The sequence below is a fragment of the Rhipicephalus microplus genome, chromosome X (genome assembly GCF_043290135.1).
Source record: "Rhipicephalus microplus isolate Deutch F79 chromosome X, USDA_Rmic, whole genome shotgun sequence".
NCBI lineage: Eukaryota > Metazoa > Arthropoda > Arachnida > Ixodida > Ixodidae > Rhipicephalus > Rhipicephalus microplus.
In genome coordinates, this window is record NC_134710.1 from 384,819,740 (window position 1) to 384,839,374 (window position 19,635).

Here is a 19,635-nt window from a genome sequence, read left to right on the forward strand (position 1 = left end):
GCTTGCATTGTTGAAGCATTTAGAAAAACATTTAGGGAGAAAAAATTCGATTGTTCAGTGTAAAAATTCACTGTCACACCACAAGTATATTTTTTGGACGTTCGAGAGAGAGATAGAGATATTATCAGTAAATTTATGTACTACTTTTTGACGCGGTAGCAGGCATGCATTTCGGTTCTGTTGTTTCCAGGGTGCTCTTACAGTGTACTAGAAGGGGTAGTGCTAAGTCGTGGAAGCCTAAGCCGATCTGTTCTGTCACCATGAGTAGCGTACGGCGGCAGTCCTTCACGGCACAGCAGAAGCTTAAGATCATCGTCGTCGCCAAGGAATTCAGAAATTGCGAAGCGGGAAAACGGCACGATGTGGACAAGTCCTGCATGCGACTGTGGAGAAAGAAGAAAGAGCCTACAAGCCGCGCACCGCGACCGTAGGTCATTTCGTGGCCCCAAGACCGGTGCCTACCTTGAGCTGGAGGCGGAGCTAGTAAAGTTCATCGAAGATGTGAGAAGCAGGGGCAATGCCGTATCGACCGAGATGGCCCAAGTGGAAGCACGACGACTTTCGGGGGAGCTAGGCCTACCTCACGAGTTCCGTACGAGCCGCGGATGGCTGCCCCGCTTTATGAAGCGGCAAGGGCTCTCAATCAGACGGCGGACTACAATATGTCAAGGCTTGCCGGCTTCTTATGAGGAGAAGCTGCCCAAGTACCAGATATATGTAATTGGCCTGTGAAAGTAGCACAATTACATTTTCTCGCAAATCGACAATGCGGATGAAATTCCTGTTTATTTTGAAATGCCGCCGGACACAACGATTGAGAAGACGGGCAGCAGTTCGGTGAGCGTGCTGACCGGCGGGAACACGAAACTGCGCATCACAGTCTTGCTTTGTGCCCTCCCCGACGGCACGCAACTGCGACCATACGTCATCTTGAAAAGGAAAACTCTACTAAAGATTCATTTGCCTGCCGGTGTGGTGGTGCGCGCACCGCACACGAGAACGCGTGGATGAACAGTGACTTGTTCGTGGACTGGATCAAGACGGCATAGGAGAAGAGGCCGAGTGCGATGCTCGCAAAAAGGTCCATGCTCATTCTTGACTCGCTCCGCGGCCACACAATTGAGGAAGTGAAGGACCACCTTTCACGCAACAGCACCGACTTAGTTGTTATACCCAGTGAAACGACGTCAATGTTGCAGCCTCTAGATGTGTCGCTTAACAAGCCCTTCAAAGCGCATGTCAAGCGCTATTACACCGAGTGGATGGCCGAAGGTCTCTACGATGCGACGCCAACAGGACGAGTCCGAAGGCCTGATATTGCCCTATTCTGCAAGTGGATTGTCGAGGCATGGAAGGCCATTCCACGTGAGATGGTGCGAAAAAGTTTCAAGAAATGCTGTATCACAAAGAACATGGATGGAACCGAAGATGACCTTGTGCATAACAGTGAGGACTGCGGCTCAAGTGATAGCTCTAGCGAGAGCAGCGAGAGTGAGTGAATTGTGATTGGCCTTGCAGACAGCATATTCTGCTTGCTAAATAGAGCTTTTTCTGTCTACATATGTACTATGTTGCTTGAGCAGTAGCTTTTGTACAGCTTTCCCTGTATATCAAATGTGCGGGCCATACGCAAGGATTTTTTTTTTTTCTTTCTCGGTGAGCTGAAAGTGGGGGTGCGGATTATATGCAGGGGCAGGTTATACGCGCAAAAATACGGTAGCTGCAGCAGTTTAACATAAAAATTAAGTAGAGAGTGCAATAGGCATTATGTCTGCCATAAACCTATACTACTTACACAAGTTTACTGCAATTCACGCAGTGCACAGCATTACAAAGCAAACAAAAAGCAATGTATTACACAGTCACTGGTTTTATGAACTGCGCTGTTGCTATTACTACTTATAATCGGCCCCTCCCCCAAGACGCCCTCCTAATGTCTCCCAATTCAACCAGTCACGATTGCAATTTGAAAGCCGAGTACATGCACTGCCACAAGTTCGTTTTAAAAGTACAAAGAGCCAGAAGTAAAAATGACTAATGCATAAGCCATGTCTTAAGCAAGAATAAAAACATGATTAACAGGAATACCGAACAATAAGCATGCACTTTATGATAGTAAATGAGAATGGAAACTTGGGCTGCTTCAAGCATCTAAGGCCAAAGGTTTACTATACAGGGTACAAATTAAGCAGATCCGAGATAAATATAAATGAATGAAAAAGGTGTGTATAGTCTGAAGCCAACTTTAAAGATTTTTCGTTTTCCCAATACCACATCCTCACTCTGAGCTACAATATAAATGTCTCACCTCGTCAGCGGGCTCCAGTCCACTGAATTGGGTGAAGATCTGTTCAAGAGGCTTGCGGCAAACATTGGCTAGGACATTAAGACGACCCCTGCATAAGACAAGCATGATGTAGAGGGCATCGAAAGGACCTAAGCTAATGTGCCTGCTCACACCTTTGCATTTGCTCTTCAAGCCCGTGCACATACCGTATTTATTCAAATCTAGGCCGATGGTGTTTTTTCAAATTTTTTTGTATCAAACTCTATGGTCGGCTTAGATTCTAGGGTTTTGAAAAATGCGCCATTTTTCATTGAGAGAAGTGGTGCACAACTAGCCCCACCTAAACTGAATTATACCCGTTATAGCCAAGACAACACCTGTCTTAAGTACATGTCTGAGGCCGCTATTTTGATCTTTGTGGCGAGTGTTCAGGCGAGCCGAGCCGTTTGTCATGATGATGTTTGATGATGATGTTTGATGTTTTGTGGCGCAAGGGCCATTTCACGGCCAAAGAGCGCCAGTTCATCTGACTAAAAATATGGACAACGACTGTGATAAGCGGCTGTATAAGGGCCATAAAATTCCTCGCGGTAAGGTGGGTAAAAACATACAAGTAATAAAATCATGACCATGCCGTGAAAGGTGTGTGTGGTGTGAATAGGTGACAAAAGTTGGTGATAATAAAAGACGATGGTGGATATGTATGGCATTAGCACAAGTGCCTCACTCGTTCATACCCTTGCGTCCAAGGGCCGTGAGGCAAGTGCTTTCTTGTGTAGCCACCGCAGCAAAAACCTCTCTGGAGAGGTCGTGCTACGGAATGCCCGGGTATATGATATGAAAACTATGAATTTCTTTTAAAAACTCTAACAATGATTTATGACTAAAAAGCGGTTCCCTACCGACGAACATTGCAGGGTGTAAAGGTATATGTTGTCGGTAGGGTAATGGAAAATGTTGTTTTCTTAGAGTTTCTAAGTGTTTGCACTGGATTAGTATGTGAAGGACTGTTAATGTTTCACCACATTTGTCACACAATGGTGGATCATCACCAGACAAAAGATAAGTGTGTGTCGCGTATGTGTGTCCTATCCTGAGTCTCGTTAGTATTATATCTGTATGACACGATTTCGATACAGGCAGCCAATGACCAAGGTGTGGCTTAATAACGTGTAGTTTGTTTTGTGTGTGTGTATCCCACTTGCTTTGCCAGTATACCCTGAGGTTTCGTTTGAGAGACGGCTTAAGATCAAGGGCCGGGATTGATATGGGTGTAGGGGCAGTGCTTTTGTGGACGGATGCAGCGAGCTGATCCGCCCTCACGTTGCCTTGAATCTCACGGTGCCCTGGCACCCAGCACACTACAACATGTTGTTTGAGTATGTAGAGTGTGCACAAAATGGAGTAAAGTGAGACAAGGACTGGGTTTTTGTGTTTTTTAAGAGTGTGCAGAGCCGTTACCACACTGAGGGAGTCCGTATAAATTACTGCTTTTTGTATTGGTAATTGCTTGATGTGTTTAGCTGCCACAAGTATCGCATAAGCTTCCACTGTGAAGATACTTGTGTCTGGATGTAGAGGGCCAGCATTCGAAAAGGATGGGCCGACAGCAGCGTAGGACACAGAGGAGTTAGACTTGGAGGCATCTGTAAAGAACTCAGGACGTGTGTATTTGTGTTGAAGTTCCAGGAAGTGTGTTCGGATATGGGCAATAGGCGCATGTTTTGTAACTTCTAGAAAAGACACATCGAAGTCTATAGTCTGCCATTGCCACGGTGGCGGGTATGCTACAGGAGCCATTAATTAAACTGTGTTCAAGTGAGACTCCAGTTTCCTCAGCTAGACTCTTCAGGCGAACTGAGAAGGGCTGCCTTATCGAAGGCCTGTTTTGAAACAGAATTGAGCTCGACAAATCGTTAATAGTAGAGTATGAGGGGTGCTTCTTGTCTGCTTTTACCTTAAGGAAATAAACAAAGAACCTGTAAGTTCTCTGCAGATGAAGCGACCACTCATTTGACTCAACATAAAGGCTTTCTACGGGGCTGGTGCGAAAAGCACCCGTAGAAAGGCGGATGTCCAAATGGTGCACGGGGTCCAGCATCTTCAAAGCACTTTGAGTCGCAGACTGATAAACAACGGCCCCATAATCTAAGCGGGTGCGAATGAGGCTTCGATACAGATTCATGAGGCATTGCCTATCCCTACCCCAAGTAGTACGTGACAATACTTTTATAACATTCATGGCTTTTAAACATTTTGTTTTTAAATACTTGATGTGCGGTACGAAGGTCAACTTGTTGTCCAAGATTAATCCTAAGAATTTATGCTCCGCATTGACAGACAGACGTTGACCGTTCAATTCAATGTCGGGTTCCGAGTGCATGCCTCTCTTTCGGGAGAACAAGACACACGTGCTTTTTTGTGGGTTCAGTTGGAATCCGTTGTCCTCTGCCCATTTGGAGACCTTGTTTAAACCTAACTGAACCTGCCGCTCACACATTGCCAGATTGCAAGATCTAAAGCCAAGCTGGACGTCATCGACATATGTACAATAAAACATATTGCGAGGAATGGACAAGCGCAAGAAATTCATTTTGATGAGAAAAAGTGTGCAGCTAAGTACACCACCTTGTGGCACGCCTGTTTCCTGGACAAATAATTGGGAAAAAACCGTGCCCACTCGGACACGGAATGTCCGGTTTGACAGGCAATTTTCGATTATGTGAAACATTCTTCCGCGCACGCCAAGGTGGGACAGGTCTCTTAGAATTCCAAAACGCCATGTTGTATCATAAGCCTTTTCGATATCGAGGAATACAGAGAGAAAATATTGTTTATGGACGAAGGCGTCCCTGATCTGTGCCTCAATACGAACAAGGTGGTCTGTGGTGGATTACTTTCTCGAAACCCGCACTGAAATGGGTCGAGCATATTGTTTGTTTCAAGGATATGTACAAGTCGGCAGTTTATCATTTTTTTGAAGACTTTGCACAAGCAGCTTGTAAGTGCAATAGGCCTATAACTCGAAGGTAAAGAAGGGTCCTTGCCCTCTTTCAAAATGGGAATAATAGCCTCTTTCCAGGGGGTAGGGATAGTGCCAGAAAACCAGATAGCATTGTACAAACAAAGTAAGGTTTTTCGTGTTTCGATTGGTAGGTTTTTTAACATTTCATACACCACACGGTCAGAACCTGGGGCAGAAGTACTGCAGAAGTTTAGAGATGTTCGCAGCTCAACTAGACTGAAAGCTTGGTTATATGCCTCGTATCTAGTGCCTTTGTGTTCGAGTTTCTGCTTTTCTATTCTTGTTCTGTATTATTGGAAAGTGTCAGTATAGTGGGATGAGCTGGACATCTGTTCGAAGTGTGCACCGAGGAAGTTTGCCTGATCTTCCAAGGTATCACCCTGAGTGTTTACGAGTGGAAGTGTGTGTACTTGTTTTCCTGCTATCCTACCGACCATGTTCCAGACTTTAGCCTCCTGTGTGTATGAATTGATCCCTGACAAAAACTTCTGCCAGCTTTCCCTTCTGGCCTGCCGACGCGTTCTCCTGCCTTGAGACTTTATTTTCTTGAAAGTGTCGAGATTTTCGGCTGTCGGTGAGTTCCGAAGCAGCCTCCAAGCTCTGTTTTGCTGTTTGCGTGCGTTTCGACATTCAGAGTTCCACCATGGCACACGCCGTTTTCCAAGGTGTCCATTTGCTTGTGGAATGCATTTTGTTGCAGCATCAATCAAAAAGGCTGTGAAGTAGTTGACAGCAACATCAATGTTCAAAGTAGATATGTCATTCCAACCTAGACGAGCGAAGGTATAAAACTGTTCCCAGTCGGCTCTATTTATGAGCCACTTGGGAACACGTGGTGGGCACTCAGTTACTGTAGTTGTGCTCAAAACTACGGGGAAGAGGTCACTTCCGTACAGATTACTGACGACATTCCACTGGAGTAGAGGCACAAGAGATGGAGATGCTATGCTTAGGTCTATAGAGGAGTAGGTGTTATTAGCGAGATTATAATAGGTTGGTTCTTTTCGATTCAGGAGACACACGCTCGACGAGAGAAGGAACCGTTCAATCAGTCGACCTCGCGCGTCTTACCGAGAGTCACCCCATAGCCTGCTATGCGCATTAAAGTCTCCAAGGAGAATATAAGGCTCCGGAAGTTCATCAATTAGAGAGTGTAAATCACGTTTTTGCAGCTGATAGCTAGGAGGAATGTAAATAGTGCAGATTGTGATCAGTTTATCAAAAAGAACTGCACGAACAGCCACTGCCTCAAGGGATGTTTGGAGTTGTAAGTGTGTGCATGCAATTCCTTGATTCACTATGATGGCAACACCTCCGGATGATGTCATGGCATCAACACGGTCCTTTCGGAAAATAACGTATTTACAAAGAAAATTTGTGTGTTTTGAATTAAGGTGTGTTTCTTGTACACACAGCACTTTTGGTGAGTGTTCGTGTAAGAGTTCTTGGATGTCGTCAAGGTTTCTGAGAAGGCCCCTGACGTTCCATTGTATAACTTGAGTGTTCATGATGAATGTAAAATAGTGCTGTGTGTACGAAAGGCGAGTGGCTGTTTAGACAGGGAGTTTGCGTTCACTTAACAGGGCCGTCACCAGGCCCTGTTATCTGCTTTTTTGTTTTCTTGGCGCGCTCCAAGGAGCCACGCCGCTCTTTCGGCACCAAGGGTACCGATGTATCCAATGCCTCCTCGGAGGCACTGGATGCCCGCACGTGCGGGCTGTTAGTACGAATTTCGGGCCTCGCCTGGTGAGGTGAGGCCTTGAGACCCGAGGACTCTGGAGTCTCCGGTCTCTGTTTGGGAGTAGGCGGTGTAGACTGGGCTACAGCCGCCTTGGGGGCAGGTGCCACAACCACCGGCTCGGTATGCGCAGGCCGAAGGAGTGGCGAGCCGTTTGTCATTTCGAGTCACTCTTCCAGTGGTCTGTGTGGTGTAGCTCAATGGTGCCAAACAGGTGGTGTCATCATAGTGCCGCTTCTAAAAGGAAAGTTGTCCTAGCTGCAGAGTCATCGTCCAACGCTCAGCTAGGTGGGACTTCAGAGTGGAGGAATAAAATTGCCCCATCTCCCACTAAGGGGAACCATGTGTAGATGCGAAGCAGCGGGTGCTAACGCTTATACTGGTGGCAGCGTTGATGCTCATTGCGGCATTGCAAAGGAGCGAAACCTGGGGAGGCGCAAAGCATGCAGTGATGGACTGGCGTTTCCTACTGGAACATTCCAATCGCAGCTCATGGGCAATGAGAAAAAAAAAAAACATTAATTAGACAGAGACCCGCAGTTCGCTTTTTGTTAACGTGCACGCTGCAAATTTCATTGGTCAACAACGAACAGGAGAAATCTCCCACCAGTACTACTTTAGAGGTCAAAATCCGGCTCCTATATATACGGGGTGGCCAGTGAACAGTTGTGCAGTGGGAGCAGTCGGTTTTTTCAATCAACAAACACACTCGCAGATGATGCTTGCGCCGGCATAGCGAGGCGAGAGAGAGGGGTAGGGGGCACGCATGCACAATAAGAGTGTACAGTCGCCGACCGTTTATTGGGACGCCAAAAATTTGGACATGCCCGTTTATTCGGACATCTTAATGGCACCGCCACACTCCCCATTGATCCTAATGTAAACTCACGACCGAAAATTCGGATGCCCCACTGTGCGCCGTTCGGTTATTCGGACTCCGTTTGACTGACCGGATGCGTCGTTGTACGCCATTACACGCTGAGAGCGACGTTAACAATACGTTTGCTAGGTTGCCAGCACTGATATGCTGCACTAGCTATGGATGGATGTCTGGCCAGTGTCAAAATGCACGCAGAAATCGCCATTGCCGCTTTGGAAGGCTATGTTTGGCGACGCTTTTTTTTTAGCCAGCCGAGCAGCCAAGCCAAGCCACCTACAGAGTCTATTCGCTGCAGCGTTTGTCAGCAGTGTCAGTCAGCTGCTTTTGCGGCTAGGCCTGATTCGTCTTGTCTGAGTTCTCGCTCTTGCGTGTTCCGTGGCGAGCTGAAATGGCTACAACGCCACCCATTGCTGCGCCGTTGGGAGTGAAGAAACGTGGCCAACGTGGGAGCTACAAGACGCTCACGATGACGAAGAAAGCGGATATAATTCGCCAGGTAGAAGGCGGCCTACCTCAGTCTGAATTTTCTATTTCCAAGCAAACCGTCTCGGAAGCATGCGTGTGTGCAGACACGACAGTTTTTTCGGGCGATAGGGCCTATAAAAGTGCTTTTCTTTCAAGTGAATCAGTTTTTTCCGACTCCCGATTATTCGGATGTTTTGGCGGTTCCTGTCGAGTCCGAATAAACAATTCGCGACTGTAAACAGCGCAAGAAAGGATGCCTAGAGGAGAGAGAGGGGAAGGAGTGCGCATGCACTGCAAGGGTGGTCACGCCACATACCAGATTGAGCTGGACCATAAGACACTTCGCATCTAAAAAAATGTGCATTGCTAGAGGGGCTCACATCCGAGGAACATTGATTGTGCCCTCTTTCAAGAAGTGCAGCATATCCAATGTGCTTGATGGCATCGACCCACACTGCTTGAAGACAGCGACAAATATGTCTGCGACGACCACTCACAAGCGTGGCATTTTTACGATGCAAGCAACTAGAAGCAGCACGAAAAAAAAAAAACACACCGACAAAGAAACACACACGACAGGATGAGCGACTGTATGTTTCTTGAGTTATTTACATCATGAACCAACTGCTTTTTTTCATCTTCATGTTCAATAAATGTTTTTTTTCCGTGAACACTGTCTTCGCTGTTTCGTTTGGCCTACATTCGAGGTAAGTCTAGGGGCTAAGGTACGAGGCTGCTGACCCGCAGGTCGCTGGATTGAGCCCCGGCTGCGGCGGCTGCACTTTCGATGAAGGTGAGAATGCTGTAGGCTCTTGTGCTCAGATTTGGGCACAAGTAAGACAACCCCAGGTGGCCGAAATTTCCGAATCCCTTCACTATGGCGTCTCTCATAATCATATGGTGGTTTAGGGATGTTAAACCCTACATATCATCATCATACATTCGAGGTAAGGTTTTCTTTTTTTTTTTTCGGCCTCTGGAATTTTGGGGATCGGCTTAGAATCGGAGTCCACCTAGATTTGAGTGAATACGGTACTCGTGTGCTGCAAATATTTCAAAAGATTGTACAGTACAGTGAAACCTTGTTAACTCGAAGTCACTGGGGCCGCAAGAAATCTTCGAATTAAGCGTGCTTTTGAAATAACAGAACATTAAAAAAGTGGGATGCAAAAGGCTTAGAACTATTCAAAGTAATCAATACTCGTCGTTTCCTGTGCCGGCTAGCTTGCGGCTTCAAAGGTTATGTTTTACAGCAAGACCTGGTCTTAATTTTGCTCCAAACACGGAGGAACGGTGGGCCTCGCTGCTGCCACTGGAAAAAAAAAAAGAAAAACGCTGTCGTGATAAACTGAAATGCTTGCCTGCGGAAAACAAGAGATCTTCACTGCAGCACAGTAGTGACACGCGGGCAGCATGTTGCCTTCTCCTCGTTGTGATGTGTTTTGGCTGGAAAAAATGGTCTTTGAAACTTTTGAACTTACTTTTCGAAGAGGGCGTCGCTGGAAAGAACTCTGCCAGCAGTGCAAAGGCACTAATTGCTGGAGTAAGTGGCAATTAGAGGTTTGCTTACATCGCAAATTTCGCTAAATTGAGCTTTATTAATTTCTTGACAATCACAGAAAGAATGGGTAAACCATGACCGGCTGATGTTGCTAAAAAATACAATATGCTGGCCACGCATCACCGCTGTGTTGCAGTGAAGCACGTGTAGTTTACCGCAGGCACAAGTTTTGAATGACCAGGATATCGTTTTTTTTTTTTTCTTTTTGCATTGGAGGAGCAAGGCTGGGGTGCTTCAGCTGCCACTCATTAGTATCGCTACATTGCATTGCCTTGTGGCTCTTAAGGGCCGTCGTTTCCGGGATTTGCGGCAAAATCAGGATTTGGAACTGGCACATGGCCCCCAAAGTTTTCGAATCAATCGGACTGATGCCGGCCACCGCTTCAAATTATTCACTCACTTACATTGCAAAGTACGGCACCGCGGAAATATGTCAAATTAAGCGGCATTTCGGAATAACCAAGTTCGAATTAACAAGATTTCACTATATTTTAAAAATTACTCTATCAAAATTCATTCAAACATGAAAATTTCGAAGCACTGAAACGAACAAATGGACTATTTTACGATGTGTAACACACCTAAAGAGATTGTTTGACTGCAGCATGGGCATGCTCGCTGTGTCATGAAACCGCCTACTCAAGGGAAATATCCCACTGCTGCGAACCCACACTTCAACGTCAAGTACATACACCTACACCCTGATAATTTTGTGCTTAACCCAGTAGCCACTGCTGCGGTGGCTACATGGTTAGAGCATCTGCTTCCAATGTGGGAGGTGCTGGATTTGATTTCCAGTGCTGACCGAGAACCCACCGGTTTTTTCTAATGGGTAGAAAAATACAATGATCTGGTGCTCGGTTATTCCTGGGTACTCATCTCAAAAGGTAGCACCATAAGTATCTGGGAAGGCCCCTGGGCATACCTTTAAAACCCCAGCCTTGGTGAAATAGTTCAGCATACGCTGATGCTGTTGGAGGCCGAGCACTGCTGCCACTAAGTACTTACTGATTAAATAGGCACAAGCACACTTCCGATCTGGTGCTCAGCAAAACGAAGGTATAGTCGCTTGTGAGGGCACCCACGCCGTGGGAAATTCGTGGCATGAGACCGCCAGAATGAGAATAAAGGTCATCATCCTTCTTTTTCCTTGGTGCAAAAGGAAAGTACTCACCTGTGAGGCATACCCATTACTATACTTTCGATGCCAAGCTCACTCGACCGGTCAATGATGGTTTTCATCGCCGGGATGAGCACCTCGCAACCTTCCAATCCAAACCGCTTCTCTGAAACCCACTTTTTGGCCAGGAACTCCTCGAATCTGCGACAAAGACCCCGCAGAAAATGCAGCAGCTGTTTTGGTACTTTCAGTAAGTGGCACTGAATCCCTGCTCAGGTTCAGCGAGGAAATGTTTGCAACCAATGAGCACCGCTTGCAATGCATTAAGCAATCTATTCTCACAAAAGACTTGCAATTGTAAACAGTGACATCATCTACCCTATCCTTTCTTAATTGTTTGCTTTAATTTTTAAGAAAATGTCAAATCAAAGCATGAACAATAAAAGATGATACTATATCTATGTCCTGTGGTTACCTGGTCAAATGGTTGTAACTGGAGCTGTGTGAATAGCAATCTCTTGGGTGCGAACAGACTTTAAATATTGTTTGAATGATTCTCCGGTAATTTATCCAATACTTCAAAACAAAACTACAAAAAAAAAAATGTCCCAGAGGATCTCTAGGCATATTCTTAAGAGATAAAAAAAAAGCGTTTTTATGGCTAGGTCAGTGAAGCGCTAAAGGAATTTTGCTACATGGTGTTCATTCATTATAAAGAAAGAGGCAGTTTAGAGGTCGAATTATGTTTATTTAAATGATCTGGCGCAATCAAAGCTGTGTCGACAACACTTGACACGTCAAAAGAAAAGAATAGCCTCATTGCCACCTTCACTTTCTATGGGAGCCCAACAGACGTGATGGACAAGGCCGCACTTCCTTCAAGTCTGGAGTTACTTACCTGCTGCAAGATTTCACTCTCCTACTTCATGACTGTGAGTGGTTTCTGTAGCAGTTGTTTGCACCGACTACAGCTTTGGTGGGAGAGGTAATGTGTTGTCTGCATATGGCTTTTGCAGACACCAAATGAGTGTGCACTTTCACAAATGCAGTGAACCAACACTTTTAAATTAAAATATATAGCATGAAAAATGGCCAAGAACAAAATTTTTTTCGTGAAGTAAACTGTAGGTCTGGCACCAGCGCACTGTGTAAAAACAAAACTGTGCTGCCAGCTGTCACGTAGGTCACTGACAAGAGTTATTTAGAGTACAGTGTTAACACGAGCCTGACGGAGTTGACTTTTCACCTATTCGACCATTTTTTGGGTGAGACAAATTACTTCTATATGACGGGATGCCTTTGCGGTGCCCCAAGACATTATACGGAAATCATGTTTTGCAAATGACAGAATAGGAAACTGAAACCATGTTTGTGGCATTAGCAACAGCCAGAGGCATATATAGTGACATCGTCCTCACGAAATCGCAACGAGACACATTTTAAAGCTAGTCCACACACACTAATTTCAAGCTCTACTACCATCTGCTTGCGTAAAAATTTTTTCACAGCTAAGTGAAAATGGTGACGCACCCCATTATTTTGCACACTCGAGACAGCTACATCATATCTACCCCACATGCCCGAAACCTGAGCCACTGAGCAGTGCTCAGAAGCGAAGGAAATCTTAAATGTCAACGAGGAAAGGTTTCTATGGACTGAGACAGAATATTGGAATCTTGATGACAAGCTTGCAGGCATTCTCAAGTCACTCTATGCAGATAAAAAAATGCAAGGTAAAAGCCCTTGCAATGGCACGCAATCAATGTGTATCCAGAAGGGACCTTAAATCAAGCAAAACTATCACACAAGAAAAAAAGCTGGCAGCAGAATTAATTTCACTTTACATGAGGCTGCATCGTACTAGCCTTTTCCATTTCTTCCTTTTGATCATCAACAGAGCAACATAACATTTTTTTTAAAAGATTGTTTTACAATACATGCAGATGCATTTTGATTTATATAGTAAAAGCTCATTAATTTAAACCCTGTTAATTAGAAAAAATCAGATAACTTGGACATGTTCTCTGGTCATAGCAAGTGCATGTCGTATTATTTAGTGGCATGAAACTCTCGTTAGTTCAGTCATATTTGGCTGCAACCCGGCTAATTCAGACAATTCTCAGGGTGCGCCAAACATGAAGCGCTGCAAAGGAGTAAAAAGAGCCTTCATGAAAAACCAAGATAGCTGTGAACTTTCAGAAAGAAGGCAGGCGCAACCCACAATTTTACCACAAAGGGTCTGTTTGCAACCAAGGCTTTAGCAGCTATATCAAAGTTGTTTCATCCTAAATTTTACTCGACGCATACCAAGTGCATAGGCTCTATGTATGATCACATTGATAGCAACTGGGGTCAAAGCCGCATGTCTTCAGAACTGCTTAGTCGCCATCCATGGCTGTGCATTAGCAAGCAAGCTTTATTCAGTAGCGAATGCAGTGCTCGGCTCAGCAGTTTAGTTTGGACTCTGGACATAGGCCACGTACACTGTCAGTTTTTATGAAAGGGAGCACAGGAATGCGGAGCCTGCGCGCTGCGGTGGCTACTAGCAGCGTGTTCAAGTAGAAGCAAGAGCAACCACAGCTTCTTTTGGTTTCATCTTGAGGTGAGCAAAGCAAAAGTTCATCATTGTTGATATGGAACCAGTGGCAAGATGGAACAGTTCCTCCTCGCCCTTCAAAGCAACCACTGCCTTTTGCATTATCCACTTTGATATGGGGGGACGGGGTGCTACCTTGCAGCTGGTTCCATATAAGCAATGAATGGTGGCTTTGTTCACCACGAGATGACACGGAAAAAGGCTGTGGTTGCTCTCACTTGCGTTTCAACGCGCTGCCAGCAGCCTCTGGAGCGCGCAGGCCACGTGTTCCCGTGTTCCCTTTCTAAAAAATTGACACATGCCTGAAGAACGACGTGGATGCTATGATCACGTCTTTTAAGCGGTACTCACACGAGGAAAAAACCACGGGGGATAAAGGTGGAGCCTAGTGACAGCAACAGGCGACGAGAAGTCCCCCCAAATGTCCCTCACTCGCACAGACGAGGGGAATGGTCGGCGAGATCAGTGTGGCCAGAGCGTACACCATACCATGAAGTGGAAGCACTGAAGAATTCTTTGACATCAAGCCATAATATCGGCAAGCTTTTGTTTTGAAGGGGTGGTGGGTTTAAAGCCATGTTGTGTTCTGACTCGAGAAGAAGGAAAGTACAAGTGTATTTTGGGTGAGGAAAGAGCCCCTTTTGAATCCCCTCTGCCGCTTTGCTGCTTTTAGGAGGTTTCTTGTTTATGTTTTTTTCATGAAAGGCAAATACGCCATTGCCCTTGGTTTGACTCGCCACCACAAGGTTTTCTTTTTTGCAAAGACGAACCCGCCCAAAGTGACTATCCTGGCAGCGTCAATAACTGCTTTTTTTTTTTCGGCTACGAAATCGCTCACAGCCTCTCCGACTCGTCAAATACCACCATTTAGTCAGTAGATAGGAATTTCAATAAAGTATCTTTCGATGTAGGTTGGCTTTCTGTGAACGAAGGATTTATGCTATCATAGCATTTCTCTCATGAAAACAACCGAGAACGGAAGTCATGTAGCCTAATACTATAATACTTGACAATTATCTGTACAAGCTTTTCATTATAATTTTGTACAAGCTTTCCATTATAATGTAAAAACAGATCGGCTGCACCGATAAAGTAAAATGTGAAGTATGTCATGTTTCTGAAAATAAAAAGCAGCCCTCCAATTCTACGACTGTCTATATTTTAAGCATCTAATTTTCACTCAAGAGGATCATTAAAGAATTTCTTTAAAAAGTAAGACATCTCCATCAGGCTGAACAAGCAGAGCAGCAGCAGCAGCAACAACAACAAGAAGAAAAGTGGGTTATGTCATGATTCTTATCAAAATAACCACTTTAAAAAAAATTATCACTTCATAGGGTACCACTCCATCATCTGCTTGGCTCCATCATCGTCTCCCACACACCATTCTTTAGGTTAGTTTTATTATAGCCATTGGAAGAGATTTCCCACAAGCAAGAATATTCTTTTACGAGAGAAAAGAAAAAAAAAAGATGTTACATCGTTAATTTTCGCCATCATGGTGCTCACGAATCTGGAGCGTAATTTGAAAAGGCCGCTGCCACTGCGCTCTGCAAACGAGAGGGCAACAATGTGCCAGACACTCAAAATTCCGCTATATCCCCCACAGCACGGGGATTGTTGGACAGGTCGGAGAAACGATCCTCGCCTCCCCCGAGAAGCCGCGAGGAAGTCGCATGGCCACACTAACTCGTGACGTCATTGTCACGTGATGTGCCATTCTCGCTTCTTCTCCGGGGATTTCTCTCTTGTGTGAATAGGTACCGCTATAGCACTCAGTTTTCTCCACAGAGGATGTGGCTCTGAGTAGCTTTGGGCAACACTGCATAAAAGTGGTGGTGCCACCATTTTTGTGGCTCGCGCATTCTTCGCTGCAAGCGTTTCTTACAGCTCCAAGGAGCATGATACATGCACCAATATTAATTTATTATCGTTGAATAAATTATTATCGCCTTTTTAAGTGGACAATTTTCGGTTTCAGTTTCTGGGTGTGGAATTGGGCTGTGGCGTTGCAGTGTAGCTTGGTTATGTGGCCTCGCAAGGCTGTGATGCACGCCGGGCGCATTATCGTCTTCTTTCGCTGGCTTTCTCGCACACACGTGTCGCACAAGCACCTGCAAAACAAACGTGTAGCAGCTGCGATGCTTTGTCGGTACGTGCGTGATGAAGGTCTCCGGAGGTCAGCCACCTCACTACAATAGGCATGCGCATGGGACGGGGGCGGCCACTCCCATAGTCGCCTACGAGGGGGTTGTGCTAACACAACTCCACCCACACATTGACATAATAGGAAGGGGGCGCCGTGACTTAGGAAGAAGGTCAAAGTCAGACCCAAACATTGACATGATAGGGAGGGGGTGCGCTGCAATGAACCTTTGTTCCATCTGGAGGAGAAACCTGCGCACGCTTACGCTTCAGTCAGGAGAATGAGCATTTAGGCACACTTTGAAGGTGAACTAAAATATATTCTAAACATTTGCTTTTTCCGACCACTCGTGTGGAGTGTCCTAGCATACAGAAAAAACCATCAAGGGCCTTGTTTTAGCCTCGATATTTTGATGGCATCACTGCTTTAACTATAATTGAAAAATGGCCTGTTATATACTGAAAAGCCCGTTTCACACTGGTCATTTTTAATAATAATAGACTAATGCGCATGCACAATGCTGAAAATAGAAACACAGTCTCCACAAACACAGATGCCATAATTTAGGCTGGGATTTTGTGAGCACTGAAACTGCAACATAAACTGGCATGAGAAACGACTCCTTCCTGACATGTGTTCATTGGATGGAGTGAGGGCAAGCTGTGTCATACCAGTCTGGGCAACTCTCAAGGTTTTGATGGCGAGCTGCTGCATAAGAGTGTGTTCAAGTCTTTCCCTAACATTCATTACCACAGCGAGTTAGGCCTGCATTTTTTTAGCTTTCCGTGTGCTGTACGACCTTGGTGATGAGAACTTGCTTGCAGGTCTTCGAATGGAAATGCAGACACTGTTTCTAGAATTCAATAAAATTGATCTCTTTTCAATTAAAATTTATGTCGAGTTTTTCATGCTGCCCAATTGTTTGAACATTTCTTGCATCTTTTGTGTAATACAGTCGATCCGGGATATACCGAACTCGAAGGGGATCGTGAAATAGTTCGATGTACAGTCGGATCTCGATAATTCGAACTCAAAGGGGCCCAAAAATTTGTTCGAATTAAAAGAAGTTCGAATTAATGAAAGCTAAATAAACGGAGGGCTCTCCATGCAGTGGCGCATGTGCATTGAGCTAACACACGAGGGGGAAGTTTTAGAAGACTTACATTTATTCACAAATCACAGGACATCCGTTATTAATTGAAGTAATCGGTGATGCACGTCTGCACAGGTTTGCCTTGCAGCGAGTAAATCAATTTCGCACGCAGCTAGCAAAGCATTTCTACTTCGGCTTCAGCATCCTCCTGGCAAGAGAAGTTGCGTGCGAAAATGTCCAGCGCCTACACTTTCTAAAGACGACGAAAACAACGACTGCTGCATAGCAGAGCCTCTTGCTCTCCGCTACGCAGCCGCAGCATGGCCAGCACATGACAAGAAATGAGGAGCGTCTCCACGCGGAGAGAATTTCAGAGAAAACCAACACTCCACGGCAGCCTTTTTTTTTTTTCTCTCTTCGCACACGTCGATGAAAGGAGAAGGATTACAAGGCAGGGAAGAGCAAGAAAAAAGCGTGGCATCGGCACGTGAAAGACACCCCCCTCCTCAAGGCGCAGAGCCATGCTCCCGTAAAGGGCAAGGGCTGCAGAAGATAGTGCGTTTTCCTTTCCTTCAATTAAACAATCATTCAACCCAGCGACGGCTTTCTTTTTTTTTCCTCCCTCTCTTTGTGCGCGGCATTGGAAGGAGGCGTTGGAGTCTTTACGTGGCAGTGACGAAAAAGGGAGAAGCGTGACACGGGCGTGTCGCAGATCGGCATTTGAAAGAGAGCAAACATTCCACCGCAGCCTTTTCTTTTCTTTTCGTTTCCTTCGTGGGCAGCGTTGAGGTGTCGCAGGCGCCGCAGCGGGATCGGGCGGGGTGTGCTGAAAGCATTTTCGGAGTGCGGCATGTTCGAATTAACCGTCGGAAGTGGTCGGGCATTTGAATTACCGGGCGTTTTCGCCAATTGAAATACACATAGCTTTGGCTGGACCTCATCGCGAGTTCAAATTAACCGAAAATTCTAATTAGGCATGTTCAAAATAATTAGATTTGACTATAGTATCAATAATTCGAAATACGAAATATGTGTATTACAAGAGCTAACATAACAATTCACTCAAAGTATAATGAAGAAAAACACGTGTACTGCAAGTTGCCGCACTTCATTACAAATGAAAACAGTGCGTAAACTTGTTTTTGCGTGCCGACAAGTTGCAGTCATCCTCAATATCATTGAAGCTTTTCAAATAAGCAAATTCAGCTCTTTTGGCCACAACAGCATTGATTAACGCAGAACGCCAATGCAAGCTTCGTAGCACAGCAAAAGGTTGGTTAGCGGTGAAGACCTTGGAATATTCATAACCGCACGGGTACACTTGTGCGGCACCGGCAATGGCAGTCACAATTTCAGCATCGATGCAGTCAGAAACAGCTACGTCGTGATCTGCGCTGATAAAGTCGCTCACTGACCGAGATGATGCTCGCAAACGCTGATAAGTCGTGGAATTCACGGAGGCAGCGCTGTCAGTGGTCATGAGTCGTGGCGCACCCGAAGTTGTCACTTGGCCTGCCTGGCCCGCAAGGAAAGTTTACGACAGTGCTTTACTTGACGTTGATTCAGTCATAATTTTCATCGCTACATGAAGGTCAACATTCTGTTCAACACCCGAATGAGGTTTTATCAGGAACGAGGCGAGAAATACACAAGTCCACAAGGCACAAAAAACCACGAGACAACGCAGAGTGCTCACAGCCGGCATGTTGGCGATATTGATGTCACTAAATGCTTTGCAGCTGGCAGCCGCTGCTTTGATGCGAAAAGCTAGAAAAAGCGCAGCCTCTGTGACGTGCATTTTAAAACCGAAAACACTAAAAATATGTGACGAAAATTTAAATGGCCATACTTTTCAGGCTTGCATGCCATTATGCGCTAGCAAACAAGGAAGCGACTGCGAACATTGCAGCGAGATCGCCGAGTCCCTTCACATTCTCATTTTGGTTTCCTTGGCAATAGAGTCTTTTTGAAAAACACTATGCCCGCGCGTTAAGACCTGCAGATCGCGGATCAAACACACTGGTGCACTCAGAAGCGTCGTGCAATGAACCCGATCAGCGCAATGGCATAACGTCGCCTTTTCGTCACCTGTGCATGAAAAGGGATCAGAACTTGTCAGAATGCGGCTGAAAATCGACCAATATTTGCTAGAGAAAGTGCACTTTTTGGGCTTCAGTGCAGCGCAGCGCTCGATATAGCGGACGTCCCGCTATGCGGGAGTTCAATATAAGGGTGCACCGGTACTATACTTTTGCATGAAAAATTAAAGGGGATTTCTCAACGTGCTGGTGGCAATATAGCTAATAATTCAATATATCCGAGTTTGACATATCTGGGATCGACTGTACCTTTCATGTAAAAAAAAAAAGAATTTGGCAGTAACTACAATTTGGCATAAAAGGCTGCATTTCAATATTATTACATTGTTGACGTAATTGGAAGAACTTTGCTACATCAAGGTTTGACTGCAATTATTATTACTTCTTTTTTACACGACAGGGAGTTGGCAACTCACTTGGTGGATCGAACAACACGTGACAGCAGCAGGCGCTTGCGCTCTTTGGTAAGTCGCATGACACCAGGCGACTCAAACTTCTCCCTGATCCAGTTGCACTGGTCAAGGTCATTGATGAACATGTATTCCACCCCAATACTTGTGCAGTACACGTTCTGAAACACAACAGGAAAGCACCAACAGTCAGTGAAATATTTATCTGCTATTCT

The 19,635-nt window shown here is 45.4% G+C and overlaps 1 protein-coding gene across 2 annotated transcripts in view; it reads right to left on the reverse strand.

Annotated features, from left to right (window-relative positions):
* The window catches only part of Ogdh (oxoglutarate dehydrogenase Nc73EF), a 179,391-nt gene that overhangs the window by 111,633 nt on the left and 48,123 nt on the right, over positions 1 to 19,635 (reverse strand). For both annotated transcript variants that reach the window (XM_037413353.2, XM_075880061.1), the window contains 3 exons: positions 19,427 to 19,581; positions 11,131 to 11,277; positions 2,309 to 2,396 (listed from right to left, as the gene is read on the reverse strand). In XM_037413353.2, the coding sequence (XP_037269250.2) occupies positions 2,309 to 2,396; positions 11,131 to 11,277; positions 19,427 to 19,581 (390 nt within the window). The remainder of the gene's footprint in view (positions 1 to 2,308; positions 2,397 to 11,130; positions 11,278 to 19,426; positions 19,582 to 19,635) is intronic.